The sequence below is a fragment of the Saccostrea cucullata genome, unplaced genomic scaffold (genome assembly GCF_032062105.1).
Source record: "Saccostrea cucullata isolate Sc308-1 unplaced genomic scaffold, CSIRO_AGI_Scuc_v1 ctg85, whole genome shotgun sequence".
In the NCBI taxonomy this organism is placed as follows: Eukaryota; Metazoa; Mollusca; class Bivalvia; order Ostreida; family Ostreidae; genus Saccostrea; species Saccostrea cuccullata.
The window spans coordinates 370865-387297 of record NW_026929712.1 but is presented as its reverse complement, the minus strand read 5'-3'; the positions used below and the strand labels follow the sequence as shown (position 1 = coordinate 387297).

General features: G+C 31.8%; 1 protein-coding gene across 2 annotated transcripts; it reads right to left on the bottom strand.

Annotated features, from left to right (window-relative positions):
- Positions 1-6430: 6430 nt before the first annotated feature.
- LOC134281983 (uncharacterized) lies at positions 6431-11019 on the bottom strand. 2 transcript variants are annotated; one of them, XM_062764424.1, is made up of 7 exons: positions 10890-11019; positions 9789-9876; positions 9514-9572; positions 9248-9379; positions 7607-7733; positions 7319-7371; positions 6431-6992 (listed from the first exon to the last, which is right to left on the bottom strand). In XM_062764424.1, the coding sequence occupies exons 2-7, from the start codon at positions 9860-9862 to the stop codon at positions 6466-6468; spliced, it is 972 nt and encodes a 323-aa protein (XP_062620408.1). In that variant the 5' UTR covers positions 9863-9876; positions 10890-11019; the 3' UTR covers positions 6431-6465. The 2 variants fall into 2 exon arrangements, with proteins under 2 accessions (XP_062620408.1, XP_062620409.1); XM_062764425.1 differs by lacking the exons at positions 9514-9572; positions 10890-11019 and having other exon boundaries at positions 9789-9868.
- Between the last annotated feature and the right edge of the window lie 5414 nt (positions 11020-16433).

Here is a 16433-nt window from a genome sequence, read left to right as displayed (position 1 = left end):
TTTTCTAAATTAGCAATTTATAAATTCCATCTTGCAATTGGAGATACAAAATTACTTTTTTTTCTTGTTGATTGGTTTATTGTATTGAATGACCTTTGACATTATTAGATGCTTGACCTTCGCGCAAGCATTGCAATATGTTTTTAAGAGAAACGATTGATCGCTTCTTTTCAATCATATAATTTAATTAATTGTGATGCCGAACATAAAAAATAATAGATCTTTTTAAGTCTCCTTGATGAAAAAAATGAAGAAAATTATAAGAATTTAATTTGAATAAATTATTTTTGATGACTCCTGATTAGAAGCTAGAACTAGAAATTTTAAATCAAAGTATATATTGCAGAAATTAAACATATAGTTTGCTTTTCTTAAACTTATAAACAAAATTAAAAAAATAAAATATATGGATGTAACGAACAGTATCAAACGTCCATCTGAACAATGCAAATCAGAAACGGAGCAACAACGGATATCTAAATCATCAGACGTAGGTGTAGGGTGCCAATGGGGAGAAGCATTCTCTGCCCTCTTTGTGATCCTCGTAACGATCAGGAAATTTAAAAAAAAAAACGTCGAAAAATCAGTGTGTAAATAATGGCCTAGTAATTAGTATGAAAAAGTAACTCTGCATTTGAATTATTCATAGATTGTACACGCTGACAAGATCATTGTATGGACCAAATGCTCACGAAATGATGGACTTAAACAAGACTTTTGATATTCTTGTTTCCTCAACTTGTTTGTCAATAATTTTCCAGAATTCATAAAAAAATGTTCAAAGGTAAATTCTACTTTTGCGTTTCAAATCAGTTTAGAGATATAGATATCACCCTGTAAGCAGTTCATAAGGGCATATTGCTTGATAAGTATGGGAAGTAAAATGATTTCAATAATATGAAGAGATGTTTTTGGAGAAAAACAGCAACAGCTCTTTTATTTGTCTAATGCCTTAGTTGAATTGATACGCAAGAGCATACGTATGTGCAATTTCTTAAACGTGAAAGATTATTGACAAACAATTGAATGAAACAAGAATATCAACAGTATCGTTTTCAGTCATCACTTCGTAAGTTCCATGGTCGATACAATGACCTTGTCATCAAATTCAATTTATCATTAAGTCAAATGCTGACCGACATGTTTTTCATACTTATTGTTGGTCTCTTATTTACATCCTGAATTGACGATGGATTTCCGTTTTTTTTTTTCGATCACGACATGGAGCACACAGCGGATGTGACCTGTCGGCAGGGGATGCTCACTCCTCCATTGCACCTGATCCCACATCTGATGTTTTGGAGGTCTGTGTTTGCTCTGCTCCTATTTTGTATTGTGTTGCTATGGACTTTTGAGATTGAATACTGTTCGTTATCTCCATATATTTCATTATTTATCTTATTTATGCATTGATAATGTAACAATGCAGTGTACTAACTCTATGGAAGTTTAAACATCTACATTTTGAGTCCTATGTACAGAAGAACACTAATAACATAAATGTCATAAACATATGATCTCAATAGTTAAGAGGAAATTATGACTGTATCATAAGTACTCTTGGTCATTCACTATTTTAATTCGCGTAAACTACTGGAAACAGATCTTTAGTCGTTGGTTTTTTTAAGTATATAAGTACGTTTTTGACAAAAAATATATTAAAACAAGTGACTGCATCATTTATTCCAAAACTCTTACCAGGAAAAAGCTTGCCAATTAACACAAAGAGGAAGAACTATAAACTTTAATTATAAGGAAAAGGTTTTGTACATGAGCATTTTTTTTCGTGGGAATTCTAATTGAAAATTGCACAAAGAAAAATATATCCAGAAAATTAATCGTCAATGTGTGGGTTTTTTGTCTTCTATTCAATCACTTAATTTAACAAACATATTAAATACAATAGTTTCATCCGATGTTTCATACAAATATATAACACCACTTGTAGGAAGCAAATGTTAACTACTGTTTATCGTGTTTACCCATTTGAATTTAACATTTAATTCCTTTATGTACAAAACTACTTTTAAAAACAACAAACCCTTTACGAGCGCATACTCCATTTGTGAAAGTCATACGATTAAAGCCACACCACAAAAATGCTAGGAAAACACAATGCTTCTGACTCCTCATAATTGCTCTGTATTATGTTTAACTCAGGGACCGAGTACTTACAATGACAGCTGATTTTAAGAGCAGTTTTCCGGAATGTATTTTTACGCAATTCCTTTACCATATCAGGCTATAAACATTGTGATCTATTGTATAATACTTTTTCTTTGCCATATATTTTTACAGATTTGTTTTAAGTTTGTTTATATTTCTCATTAATTTAAACTTGTTTGATGAAAATAAAAAGAAATGTTTGAAATATTGAATTTTTAGCTAAAGGTAGCAAAAATTATATGTGATGCAGACTACTGAAGTTAGACTAAGTTAAAGTGATTAAAGGTTTGTGTAGGTGTCCACATCCTTAGGCTATTTCATGCGCTCGGATCGATAAATCCGAGGCGTATATTGTTTTTGTCCTGTATGTTCGTCTGTCTGTTGTCAACTTTAACCTTCGCCAGAACTTTTGAACTATGAGAGATAGAGACTTTATATTTGGTATACATACTACACTAATGAAGCTCTTTCAAATTACACCATTGTCAGTGATCTTGTGACCTTGACTGTGACCTATATTCTAAAAATAGCTTTTTAGAACTTTCGCCATAACTACTAAGCCATGAGGGATAGATACTTCATATTTAGAATGCACAATCCTCTAATGAAGTTCTTGCAAATGAAACCAAGATCAACGGCCTTGTGGCCTTGACTGTGACTTATCTGCTAAAAATAGTTTTTTTAAACTTTGTTGCCACCGGGCACATAGTGTTTTACAAACACATCTTGTTTTTCATGCAGGTAAATTATTTTTTTATATTGCCCAATGTTTTTACAATGTAGAATAAAACATTTTTATCAGTGCACATGTAAATAGAGTTAGTGAACATTTCCTAAACCTTTCATTCAAATTGTTCGGCAATGATTTTAACATTAAATTGGGTATGAATTATTCCGTTTGCATGAACACGAAAAGAACCACACGGCGGGAATCACTACGATCGAGAGGGGATATTTGCTTTTCCGTTGATCCCGCCTCTGATGGTTTTAGAGGCCTGAATCTGTATTCTTCCAAAGGACTTCTATATATGCTTCTCTGCTGTTTGTTATCTTCGTACTTTCTCTCTTCATTTGATGTCATTTCAATGATTGAGGTTATCGAAGCAGAAAAAAAAACCCATTGTTATAGAAATATTTATTTTCTTCTTCTGAATTCTTTGAAAAAAAGGACCCATACTGAGAAATTCTTATAAGACATTTAATGACAGAGTGCAAAAAAACTGATACCATAATTAGTTCTTTTTATATGATAAAATAAATTTAGTAAGATAATTCATTGCCTTAAAATGATCATGAAATTACGTCACTTCTTCGACGCACAAAAAATACAAAAACTCTAAACCCATACCCACATAAGATAGCGCTTTACTACATCTCCTCCAACTCCGTTACGAACGGAATGATGAAATAACAGAACCTACAGCAATCTTTTCCATTTAATAATAAAGTTAACATAAAACACTCCATTTTTTGAATAACATTTAATTGATAAGTCGATCATATTCGATATATACCACCATAATAATGACATCCATTCAAATTAGACACCGAAAGCGGGGTTGGGGGGGGGGGGTGTTACGATTCTTCTAACTTGCTTGTTGTTTTTACCAAAGCCTTATACAGTTCTTGTATTTTGTTGAACACTCAAACTCTGTCGGACAATTTATAGCATTTCTGTATCAACATAGTATGAGGCTTCAATTTATGGAACAATAGCTAGTAAAATTTGTAATATTATTGAGGGAACAGTGTGTTGCTCCAAATGATCGATTCCATAATGGTCCCAGAGAGGGAAATGTCTTTTGCGTGCCAAATTAAAGTCGTCCTCAAACGTATCTAACATGCTGAATATAAATAGCAATCAAATTTTTTGAATGCCAATTGCAATCTATTGGGAAATGGGGACTATTTTTAATTGATTGTAAATTGAAATGTAAGAAAAACATGCATATAAAGATAATAACCCTACAAATGTTTTGTTTTACATTCAAATTATTTTGCTCCTCTATGATTGGTCCTCTTCATTCATAACAATGAACATATTTTTGAATTGAAATGTTATAGAGCAGATGACACACAAATATAAGTACAGCAGAAATTAAATATTATAGTATGTCATTACCATATTTTCAAGTCTTAGTACCCATACATTTTTCGCACAATATATTTCTGAACTGTACATGTATATGATTTACACATATTTTAACATAATATATTTATTATTATGACACACTATTTATCTTCCCAATTCCTAATCTCACTCAGTCTTCCGTAATAAGAAGAGAGTAAAATAGCAGAAAACTGACAGCTTCCTTGTGTATTTATATTTTTGTTCAAGGTCGCACTTAAATGATTCTTAGAAAACTTAAATAGCTTTTCTGCGTTGTCAACAAAGAATATAGCTATTTGTTGAAAGGGAACAAACTAAAAACGTATTTTGTTTTATGCAGTTCTTTTTTGAAACTTAATAAAAAAAATTTGTTCATTGATACATAATGTATGAAAGCCAGATAGGCTCATTTCTGAAAAAATCCAAAAAATATTTAACTCGTTATAACGAGTCAATTATCTCGTTATAACGACTCAGTTTTATCCAGTTATAACGACTTTGTTTTATCTCGTTACAAGGAGTTAGTATCTCGTTTTAACGAGAAATAACGAAATAATTAACTCGTTATAACGAGATAACTAAGTCGTTATAACTAGTTAATTTTTTTTTATCTCTTCAGAAATGAGCCTATCCGGCTTTCGTACTCGTAATAATGCTATTTATGTATTCTTATGCTTATATGCAACTCACCGCAGCTTGTTTTTGCTAATTTTGTATAAGTCAAATAAAACACTTTCATAGAGATGAATAATGTCATTTATTAAAATGACGGTATAAATGTGAACAATTTAACAAACAAGAAGGGGATCAGATTCACAAGCTTTGATTAGCAGTTACGTAAAATATGATAATGTCTGATCCCCCAAAACTGACTAGAAAAAAGTATCTGTAAGACAAGACAATGAAAACTTCATATGAAAAAGTTAGCAAAAAGATGGCACATCAAAACAAAATAGGCCATACAGTGATAAGAATACTCAGTAATATATCAGATTTATTTAAATATTCTGAAATTAACATATTTCATAGCGTCCCATGAGATGAACGCAGGGTGCTTATATCTTACGAAAATTTTTGAGAAGAACTTTAATTGTATAAATATCATGTCGAACTCAAGCTATTCTTTTCATATTCATTAACTAGAATGTGCAGTTATACCTAGTGTAAATATCTCAGTATCACAGTCAGCATTTGACTCAATGATGAATTGTATTTGCTGACAAGGTCATTGTATCGACCATAGGATTTACGAAATGATTACTTTAAAAGAAACGGCTGTAATAGTTACATCTTGTAACGTTCTTATTCTTTAAACTCACGCAAAATATCCGTTCATGATAGAGACACCAGGCTAAGGGCAACTTGCTTATTCGAAAACATGCTTACAAATAGGTGAATATATGGAGATAACGTTAAGATCAAAAGTCCATAAAACAATACAAAAGAGGAGCAGAGCAAACAAGGACCTCCGAAACATTGGAGGTGGGATCAGGTGCAAAGCAGGAGTGAGATATCCCTGCAGACCGGTCACACTCGCCCTGCGGTCGTTGTTATGATCGGGAAATAACGGGAAAATGCGTCGTCAATTTAGTGTATAAATAATGGTCTAACAATTAGTATGAAAAACGCCAGTTAGCATTTGACTCAATTATAAATTGTATTTGCTGACAAGTGCGTGTGTGTGTGTGTATCGACCATATAACTTACAAATGATGACTTTTAAAGAGACTGCTGATATTCTTGTTTCTTCAACTGGTTTGTCAATGATTTACCTCGTTCAAAAAATGTTTATACGTAGGGAATGGAAGGGATCGTTTGCTTTTTGAGAAATACATAAAAAAAGATTCTCAGAATAGAGTTTAAATTGCACTGTACTTGAAAATGCTTATTTATAGCTAGAAATATACAATGCTTCAATATCCTTGCATTGAAAAAAACTGAGAATAAATGTAAAAAAAAAAGACATACAATGTAGATAAATTAAGATAAGTTGCTTGCAAAACTAAATATTCCCCATGATGGGGCTTTTATGAATAAATCCTTAAAAATTGATAAAAACAATTTAAGTACTAGTATTATAGAAAAGTAACAATTAATAGGTACATGTGAGTCATACATATAGCACATAGTTTTTTTTTCTACATGCACACTTCCTCGATTTATTTTTTTATTGAAGATTAAGGGTTATACTATAGCATCCCAGTTCCTAATACGCTAAAACGAGGAGGCGGTAAATTGTCAAGATTAATTGATTCGCGAAACATGTCGCCATCTAGTGAACTTCTGGGCTCAAGAACAAAATATCCCTGATTTTCATTCTCAGTCAATGTAAAACGTCCCGGGCTCATCAACGCAGAAGTGTCAGTTGCAGATCCAGCTTTCACCATCGTGTATTTTTCATCGATGTCAAACGGAATATCTGTTGAATTCTTTTCTTTTGGTTTGCTTTTAAAGGAAGAAAACTGTCTTAATAACGGACGATGACTGGATTCATTAAAATTATCCATTTCTTCTTCCTTCTTAATACAGGAATACATATAAGCGGGTGATTCTTCCTCTGATATGGTTGAACAGGTGCTTGGAAGTTCACTAACTAAAACTCTTCCTTTTGGATTCATTGCACAGTCTTTACAAGGAAGGCGTAAACTCGATTTTGACTTGTGTGGTTCACAGCATGTTGATGAAGATTGTGTGTAACTATTCAAATTGTTTTCATCTAAAAAGAAATAAATTTACTTTAATTTAAAAATCCTTTAATTCCAATATTCTTAATATGATAAAATTTACACTTGTTTGTAAAAGAAATTGGGTAAATTGAATGGAAGTTGCTGCGCTTCATCTGAAAAGATTTTATTATATGAGGAAACCGATTTTCAATCACACTAAAATGAAATACTCAATGCAAGTACTTGCTCAAAATTAGCACAGATTTACATATGCTGCTCTCTAAGTCTTTTTTTTTAAAATAAGAACACATTTCAACTCCACTTGTCAGAGGCCATAAGAAGTATGTATTAGTATATTCATATAATTATAATGTACCATTGTATGTTGTTACCGTCGGTCTCCAAGAGTTCTTCTCTTTCATTTTGAGACTAAATATAAAAAAAAAGAATAAAGCTAGAAAGTTATTGTCATATTTTCAGTATTGCAAATGATTTGAAATGCATGCTGTGGTTCACATTTCCTAGTTAAAAACAAAGACATTGGCTTTAAGCTGTATCCTATATCTTTAACGACTTTATAAATATGCAGATACAAATAATGTGAAATATATTTCATGGCTTGACTAGCAGATAAAAAAAGAATTATGTACATTCAGATATATACCGTGCTTTACACGCCCCGATAAAAATACAGATGATAAGGACCATTCCACAGACAGATCCCGCAATAATCCAAAGTTTTGTCGAGAGAAGAAATGAAGGGGCGCTCTTGGTATTAGATGTTGGGTAATCTACAAAGAAAATATTTTTTTTTTACATACGCTTTAGAATTTTAATAATTACTATCTATCAACATTTATAAGGTCTGGAATCAAACATTTATGCATGTCGCTTACATGCATATATGTATCAAATTTCAAGAAAATTAAGCAATTGAAACTTCCTCCGATGATCAATTGTGGACGCTAAAAATATTAAAACTAATTGTTGACACAGGAAAATGTAAATATGATTAACTACTTACATTACTGTGTTTTTCAACTAAACCAACTGGTTAATTGATTGGAATACCATTTTCATGCCACGCGTAGAGATATACAGAGAGAAACTCGCGCTAAAGTGACGTCACAATGACACTACAGAAACGCTAATGTAAATAATTTAGTATAAATTTAAAATATTTGAAATGTAAATATAATTAATGTTTTTAATGTACTGTGATTTATTGGTTGTGTAAATCACACAGACTTGCACTATGGCATATTTTAATTTAGTTCTAGCGCGTTTCATGAAATATGAATATAAATGTCAAGTGTGTGTGATTTAAACACCAGAAACAACACAGAACTTAAAGCATTAATTAAAAATGTTTTTATTTAAAAGACATTGATTATTTAATTTAAGGATTTTTAGATAATAGAACTTAGAAATGCCGACGAGGTTATGAGATTTTTGAAATCACTGTTCATAACATTCATTTTTCTGTAAATAAGTAGCTTATCTTGCCTTAATAAAAGATAATTTATAGAGATAGCTCTTGAGTAGCGAAAAAGACATAAACACCCTAAAATAATGATAATTAAGGCTTTAAAAGTTCAAATCATCTCGTTTATCATACAATTTTGTACTTATTTCACCCCATGGTCTATATTCCGTAGACCAACAAAAAAATACAGTGAAATTTCGTAATAACAATCAGAACTGTAAGATCATTAGATTATGAGTGGCTCAATTTTGGTGGATTCCGAGGGTATCTCTCATAAGCGAACTTATAACCTTACAATGAAATAAATGGAGAAAACAAACAGTATTCAAGATCAAAAGTCCTTAAAACAATGCAAAATATGAGCAGAGCAAAGATACCACAACCAACAACCAACTCCTAATTTTAGCTTCGAATGAAAACATTACGTCATCGATAGAGGTAAAATGCTAGGTAAAAAAATATCATGATTAATAGGGAGCGATAGATAACTCTGTTTAAAGGTTCTTTTTATTTGATAAGCATTTGTTGAACACATTATTCGTTTAAATATTTTACACTTTTTTCGTTCTTTTTTCTCCTTACTAGCTGTAGATCACTAAATATTTGCGACACCTTATTTTTGCAAGATTGCTATCAAGTCTGTATTAGCAAGAATTTTTTTCACGAATTATGGGTTTTGCTCTATCTAATCTTAAGGAATGCTAATATACGCGTGAATGAAATTTTTGCGATGTCTCACGTAATTAGGTAAAAATATAGTATTCGCGAAGAAAAAGTGATTTACAGTATTTTTTTTCCCAAACTGAATATTGCAGTTACCAAATCTGCATCCATGTACATGGTGGCACGCTTCTGTACAGTTTGTAGGACATTTTTCTTCGCACATCTGTCCATAATGGCCTTTAGGACACTTTTCTGAACAATTGAATTTCCACCAACCATTTGGACATGCTGAAAGAATCATATTTTTATTCCACTTATTTTAAGATAAAGAGTCAATTGTTTTCAATTCAATCTCATGAAGTAATTAAAAATATTGTTCTTAATTACTTTTAGTTGAGAGAGAGTATATTGCATGTACTTACGAACACATGTATCGTTTACCGCTCTATAGTTTATACAACACTTAATCTTACTGTGATCACTGAAAAAAAATTGCAGGAATTTAGCGAGCGCACATCATAATGAAAGTGAATACTTGTATGTTACAATACTGAAAAAAAACCCTTGGTTTTCCAAAAACGTATCAGATTATATCAGTAATGCTGCCCAAAAGTGTACCTAAATCATATTGAAACAGTGCAAATAATGTGATTTGTGAGCATTATTTATGTTATTTCCTCAAAAAACAAAATCTTACCCATCACTACAGTTGCCTTCTTTTGTTGCAGTGCAGAAAAAAGGCAAAAAGCAACTTATGAAGATGGTAAACATGGCGGCTCTATCAACTAAAACAAGCCAATTCAAGTTTCAGGAAATATTTTTTATCACTTCCGTTTGATACAAGGAATTTAACAAAAACACATTTCATAAAAGAATTATTTAACTAAAGTGTTGCAACCTTTGGTGAAAGCCCTACGTCATATTAGTAGGATTTATGAATTCAAAACATAGCTAATTGTGTCAAAGAATCATTCACGTTTTTTGTAGTTGTTCGTGGATATCTTTCGAACATGTATACTTTGAATGCATAGATAACCTTTTCTGGATATGAAACAGAATGTTTCATTTACACTTGTCCCTTAAAAACCTCTTCATTATTTAGATATTGGATAATAAATTGCCATTTCCTAAAAGGAAAAAAAAAACTAAATGTTTTTTATTAACAATTTGGAAGATGGGCATAACAATGTCATATTAACACATTGATTTAAGGATAATATATTTGATAACTTCCCTTTCTAAGTTAGAGGCCATATATTTTTGGTTTTTCCTTTAATACGTATATACATATTAAGGAAGCAAATGATGACCTCTTATCTAAACAAATATGGCCATCGTATTGTATAATATATGTCTGTAATTATAAAAGCAAAACATTTTGAACAACAAACTTTCATGCATAAAACAAAGTTGCTGAACCAAAAAAAAAAAACGAAACATTTGTATTTGTATACTAGATTTAAATCAGCAAAACCTTGAAAAATTCAAGAATTTTAACCACTACAAAAAGTAGGCCAGAAAATATCTCTCAGAGTAGCAACTAAGCCTAGCTGTATCAATCTGCTTTATCGGAACCATACTGTATCTTATGCAAATAATCTCCTGTATGATACATGAAATTACTTGCATTAGATAAATCTTTTACAGCTTACAATAATTACTCCAAAACACACTGTTTGAAATATTTGTAAATTGACATGATCAAGGTAGGTTTCTTTGCTAAGACTATCAAACTACAGAATACAAGCTTATGTCAATGCTAATTGATGTTGAAAGCACAGGCTTGTATTTTCCGTACCTTATGCCTGAAGACCAACCCGATGACTTTTCCATATACCAAGATTCCAAGACTTTTCCAATTCTTACCATCAATTATTTTTTACGGTTATCAAGAACTTGTTCGAAAATAATCCACTGTCGTGTGTTCATATGTGAAGTGATTTTTCATTCCAAACACGAGGACGTGTTTTTTTCCGGAGCGGTGGGAAACTATCACCGTGTGAAATTGACTGTTTTACTTGAAATTCATTTTGAACTCTAAATCTTACATTTAATTTTTGTTTAGATGTGAAATTTTATATTCTATAATTATTTTATTTTAAAGTTTGCATTTCTACAAATATTTCTCATGTGTAATGTCTAATTCCTTACTTAATTACTGAGTGACACTTGTCAGACACCAAAGGGGCAGAGTGTTTAAGCCCAAAGACCTTTTTATCACTTAAACAAACTACATTATGCAATCATTTAATTATCGGCCTTCTTTATGTCCATGTCATCAAAGCATTTAATTATTTGTTTACTGTATTACTTTAACTCATTGTCAACACCTGTCATTTTTAACTCATTGTTCATTTTCCCATGAATACGATTGTCAAATTTTACTTAATCAGTTCGGAGGCCGGGTGCACTACCGGCCACACGTCCGACTCGTTTCCCCATCATGCTGTAACTATTTCTACTTTTAACAGTTTGGAGTCTATGGCCATATCCAACTGGTTATTGTTTATTGTTGTTCCATGTTAGTCATTTCCATCGTCGGGACTTTACAATAAATTCGGAAACCATACTTATTCCTCGCTATTTTGGACTTTTTATATGTGTTAACAGGAAGAGTCCTTGGAAAACGGCTATACTACTTCCGGCCAACGACGCCACTCACTTCCCCAGCCAACATTCCCTCTTGCCCGATCTACGACACATCTAGACCCAAACTACGTGGTCATACTTCTTAAGCTGACACGTGTATCAGAATAGAATTCTAGCTGACTCTGTCGTCAGTTTCTAAACCTAAATTTCTGAGAGAAAAGAGCACATGCCTTAATCTTTGGAAACTTTCTTAATCATAAATCATGTATTTTCTTTGTCATGTATTTCATCATATTGCAAGTTGAACTCTACACCCTGTCATTCATACAGATACTTTCAATCTTTTCAAATACAAGCAAACCCAACAGTGCCGAGATGTTTAACACGCATCTAAAAAAATCTAAAACAAAAAGTACTAGTATACATGTTTTTTTTTTCTTTAAAATACAGTCCCATTCGACATGTTATTACTGGTGATGTCAATATAGTTGAAAATGAAAAACTATATCTTCAATAAACGTGAAATTCGAAATTCTCCTATCTTGTAATTGGCTTTTGTTTGCTTTTTTGTTTAACGTCTGTCCCTCTTAAGAATTTTTCACTCAAACGGAGACACAGCCGATTGAAAGCTACAAATTTTGACCTATCGTCGGTACTTGGGTCATTTAGCAGTAAGGGATCTATTTCGATCCTGCACCTACTGCGTAAGTTGATATTTAAAAAAAATGATAACATCATTAAGGTGTAGAATTTCTAGTTGGTAGTAATTGTGCTCCTTTCTAAGTTGATTTATTTTTCCAATTCATATGAAGCATATTAAATTCAAAAACGGCGTCATGAGAAGTGCAAATCATTTGCTTTGGTCTTCAACTCGACATTTATTCGTATCGACGATGGATTATCAATTACCAAAAGAATAAATGTTCATTCATTTGCAGATTCGGTAAATATGAGAGAACTTGAAAGTAAAGCTATCACAGAGTCTGTCTCATTTGTTTCATATTTAAATGGTTTACAAACTAGAGACAATATAGGTTAATTAACAACTAAATAAACAAGAAGATTTTAAAATTTCCATCGTCAATTTTTCATATTAATGTAAAACCTACAGACATCCCGCTATTATCTGCATATATCTTCAAATTTATTCGATCCTTAAGAACATGATCCAAGTACGATAAGTTTTAAATCCAGAACGGCTTTTGGCAAATAAGTTGATGATACACAGATTTCAACAACCTCGTTTAAAGACAGCATTTATAAACAAGCTTAGAAGAATATCGACCATTGAATGTACCATCTACCTGACCATGGCGGTTGTGACCGGTCGGAAGAGGATTCTTACTAATCCTAGACATCTAACCCCATCTCATAAATTTTTTGAGGGGTCTGTGTTTATGACTTTATTGTCTTCTTCACTATTTTATGATGTGAATAGAGATAAATCATGGTTTGGCATATTCACTCTTTTCATTTCCTTTACATGAACAATACAGGTCAATTTCATTTTTTTCCACTTCATCGTCCTTGAGGGGGATTTTTTTTTTCATATTTCTTATTTCTAAAAACTGATGAAAATTTCATAAATTCAAGAAGACAATATCAATGTTATTATGTGATGGTATCAGATTTTAAATATGACCGTTTTAAATACTAGTAAAACGAAAGGTCAGGTTACAAGTCATTATTTTTCCTGGAAATCCTAGCAAAAAAAAAAAAGAAGATTTTCCCGTTTTCACTTATGGTAAAGTAATCATATAAGGATTCAAAACGATACAAAAACCAAATGTTTTGATCGTTTACTGAGAGAGAGAAAAAAACTTTTACGAATTTTTGTCTCAAATCTTTATTTAATAAAGTACATGTAAGTATATTGAATATTATATTTAAGAAATAAAGTTCGCGTTTTTATAAATGTTGCAGAATAACCTCCGAGGTCGAGAAATGTTGTTTGAAAGATAAAAGCCGTAGCGCTAGCCGAGGCTTTATATTTCAAACAACATTTCGAGACTGAGGAGGTTATTCTGCATCATTCACGACAACAAGGACTTTATTTCTATTCTACCATGTATGGTACAAACGCTTAATTAAGGATAATCGTTTCCTCTATAGAGAAACGAATTAGGTCAAAATGTCTCGATTACGCTGTTTCATTTAACAAATTTGTTTGCTTACCTGTGTATAGAATGCAGACAATTTGAGCTTTCGTTACATTAAAAATAGCCTTTTTAAATTACAAATATGTTCGTAATATGTATTGATCAGTTAAAATGAATATACAATAACAAAATCATGTTCCTGTTTTACTGCTAAAATCACGTTGTTTAATGTGTAGGGAGGTCCGTGGAATAGCCCTGCTGAGCTATAAAAAAACCGACATTCATAAGCAACTCAATTTACAGTGTTTATACTGCAAAAGGCGGTTTCCTTTGATGTTTACAATAATCGTGGTAGAATTAAGGATATACGAGGGGTTATCAAAAAGTTCATGGACTGGACTATAAAATTAATACCATGCTGTCTGAGCTTACAAAATTTATAAGAAACATAAAACAACAAAAAATAAAGAAATGTTGAAAATTTTAGCTTGATACGTTCATTATTCCCCAAATTATTATAAAATAAAGACATTATATGATCACTCGGCGCCGTCGCCGCTTAGTTTCATGACGTCCGACGTCATTATTTTTCAATGTCCGCCTTTCCTACCTCTAATACTTATTTTGATGAGATTCCCTAGAGCTGAGTAATAACTTCAACCCGTCTTGTTTTATGACTTAACAATGTCATGAACAGCAGCTTTCGGTGCATATATTATTGCAAATATACACTGGGAGACATCCTCGCTTAATTGTGCCAGCATATTTTGTTTTTTGGAGTTCAATATAGCTATAAGACACATTATCAACGTCATTATTTGACGTGATAGATTTTTCAAACCTTAACTACAAATCGAAATTAACTTTGCATCCCTTTTCTCTCTGAATCTGATTTGGAAAGAAAAACAAGTAATCTGGATGCATTTTTTTCTCCATAACCAGTTAAAAATCTCCTAGGTGTATACCAGTTTTTCCAAGGGCAAAACTTTATAGAATGTTGGAAAATGAAACCCCTCCCCCCTTTTGACGTCATTTTCAAGGCAATATTTGTTTGGATACTCCATGTAAAATTTACAATAAAATGTCATAAACTTCCAAAATGAGGTAAAAATTCCATATTTATGGAACACAATAGTGTCCCAACACATACCTGAATTAACGGAATTTTTGGATGTCAATTGTCCCTATCAGTATAGTTTATCTTAGTTACACTGAGGTCGAAAAAAAACGTCGTTTTCGAGGTTATACCATTCCTGGACCTACCATTCCTCACAAAAACATTACTAATTTATTTTAAAATAAAATTTATGATTTGTGGTCTATTCCATAGATAGAAAAGATGATGATAACTAAATATTTAAAAATTCATTGATGTACCTAAAGCGGTTTTAATTTTAAGGTGCTAGTCCACGAACTTTTTGATATCCCCTCGTATAATACAAAACATGGACTACTGCTGAGAATATCTTTTATATGACAAATACGAGGGTCATTCAAAAAATACGTAGACAATGTCCTCCATCATCATATAATTCTTACAAAATTCAAGATCAGCACATTTTCATATGTAAAAACATTTATTTTGTCAGTGTGTAAAGTTTCATTCCATTTGATTATATGGAACTCGTGTTTGACAATTTTCAAAGGAACATGCTTTGTCACCACGTAGCACGGTTAACAATACTGTGACGTCAAAAACAACGTCGAGAAAGTTTCTCAAAATTACTAAGCCTTTTCATTAATACACCGTTTGTAGCTTCTTCCCAATTCATCAAAACATATCCATAGCCCTTGCCATCTAGTTCGCTAACAATTGTTTGAATATACCTTAAGGTAGATTCTCAATGTTTTCAAATCGTGAAACTTGTTTGCACAAGTTCCGCAAAAGTGAATCGCACATCACGTGACGTAACTAACTACTTGACAATATTTTTATCATTTGTTTCTTCGCAGACCGTTCAGGGTCCGATTCCAAGTCTCTAACACTCAAAAAGTAGTTATTTCAATTATTTTTAAAAAAATGCATAGCACTTTTTGTATCTATTTCCTGGTTCTGCAAGCATTTTCAGAGTTTGTTTTAAAGGCCTCCCCAATACAAGGCAAAATTTGATCGCTACCGGCTGCTCCGTGAGTCTTTTGACGTCATCGTTTTATGCTTCTTTTCATGAAGTTTATCTGCCTTTAGAAATTGATATCTTTTAAACAAAGCGATGTATTACATTGAATTTTAGCATTTGGAGAAAAAGAAGGATACTAAAGTTAAACATTTCAATTTTATTTCGTTTAAGCGCCATTTATTAGAGATATGGCTCTAGACATTATAAAGTACAGAATTAGTTAATAGCTCAATTTCGACCCTGCTCCGTGACCCCATTTTTGCTATATTAAATCTTTGATAATTTTGATAATTATCAGAATATTTTCCAATTTTTTTTGCTCAAATTATTTGAATTTGTTGTTAAAATATGTGTACTAAATTTGGTTATACATGTAATATGACGTTAAATAAAAAAATTATTACAAAAGTATACGAACTTTTTGAATGGTCCTCGTAATTACATTAATCTTGATATATGACAATAATGATTGGTCGATTGATTGTATGTTGTTTAAAATCCCTTCGAGAATTTTTCATTCCGAATATGTGATGACGC

Bases quoted from the DNA above. Each gene is read 5' to 3' on its own strand.
- LOC134281983 (XM_062764424.1), bottom strand. From the start codon at position 9,862: ATGTTTACCATCTTCATAAGTTGCTTTTTGCCTTTTTTCTGCACTGCA. The intron at 9,380-9,513 runs GTAAGTACATGC...TGATTCTTTCAG, and splicing joins GGTAAACGATACATGTGTTC to CATGTCCAAATGGTTGGTGG. The intron at 7,734-9,247 runs GTAACTGCAATA...TTTTCTTTGTAG, and splicing joins TGTACATGGATGCAGATTTG to ATTACCCAACATCTAATACC.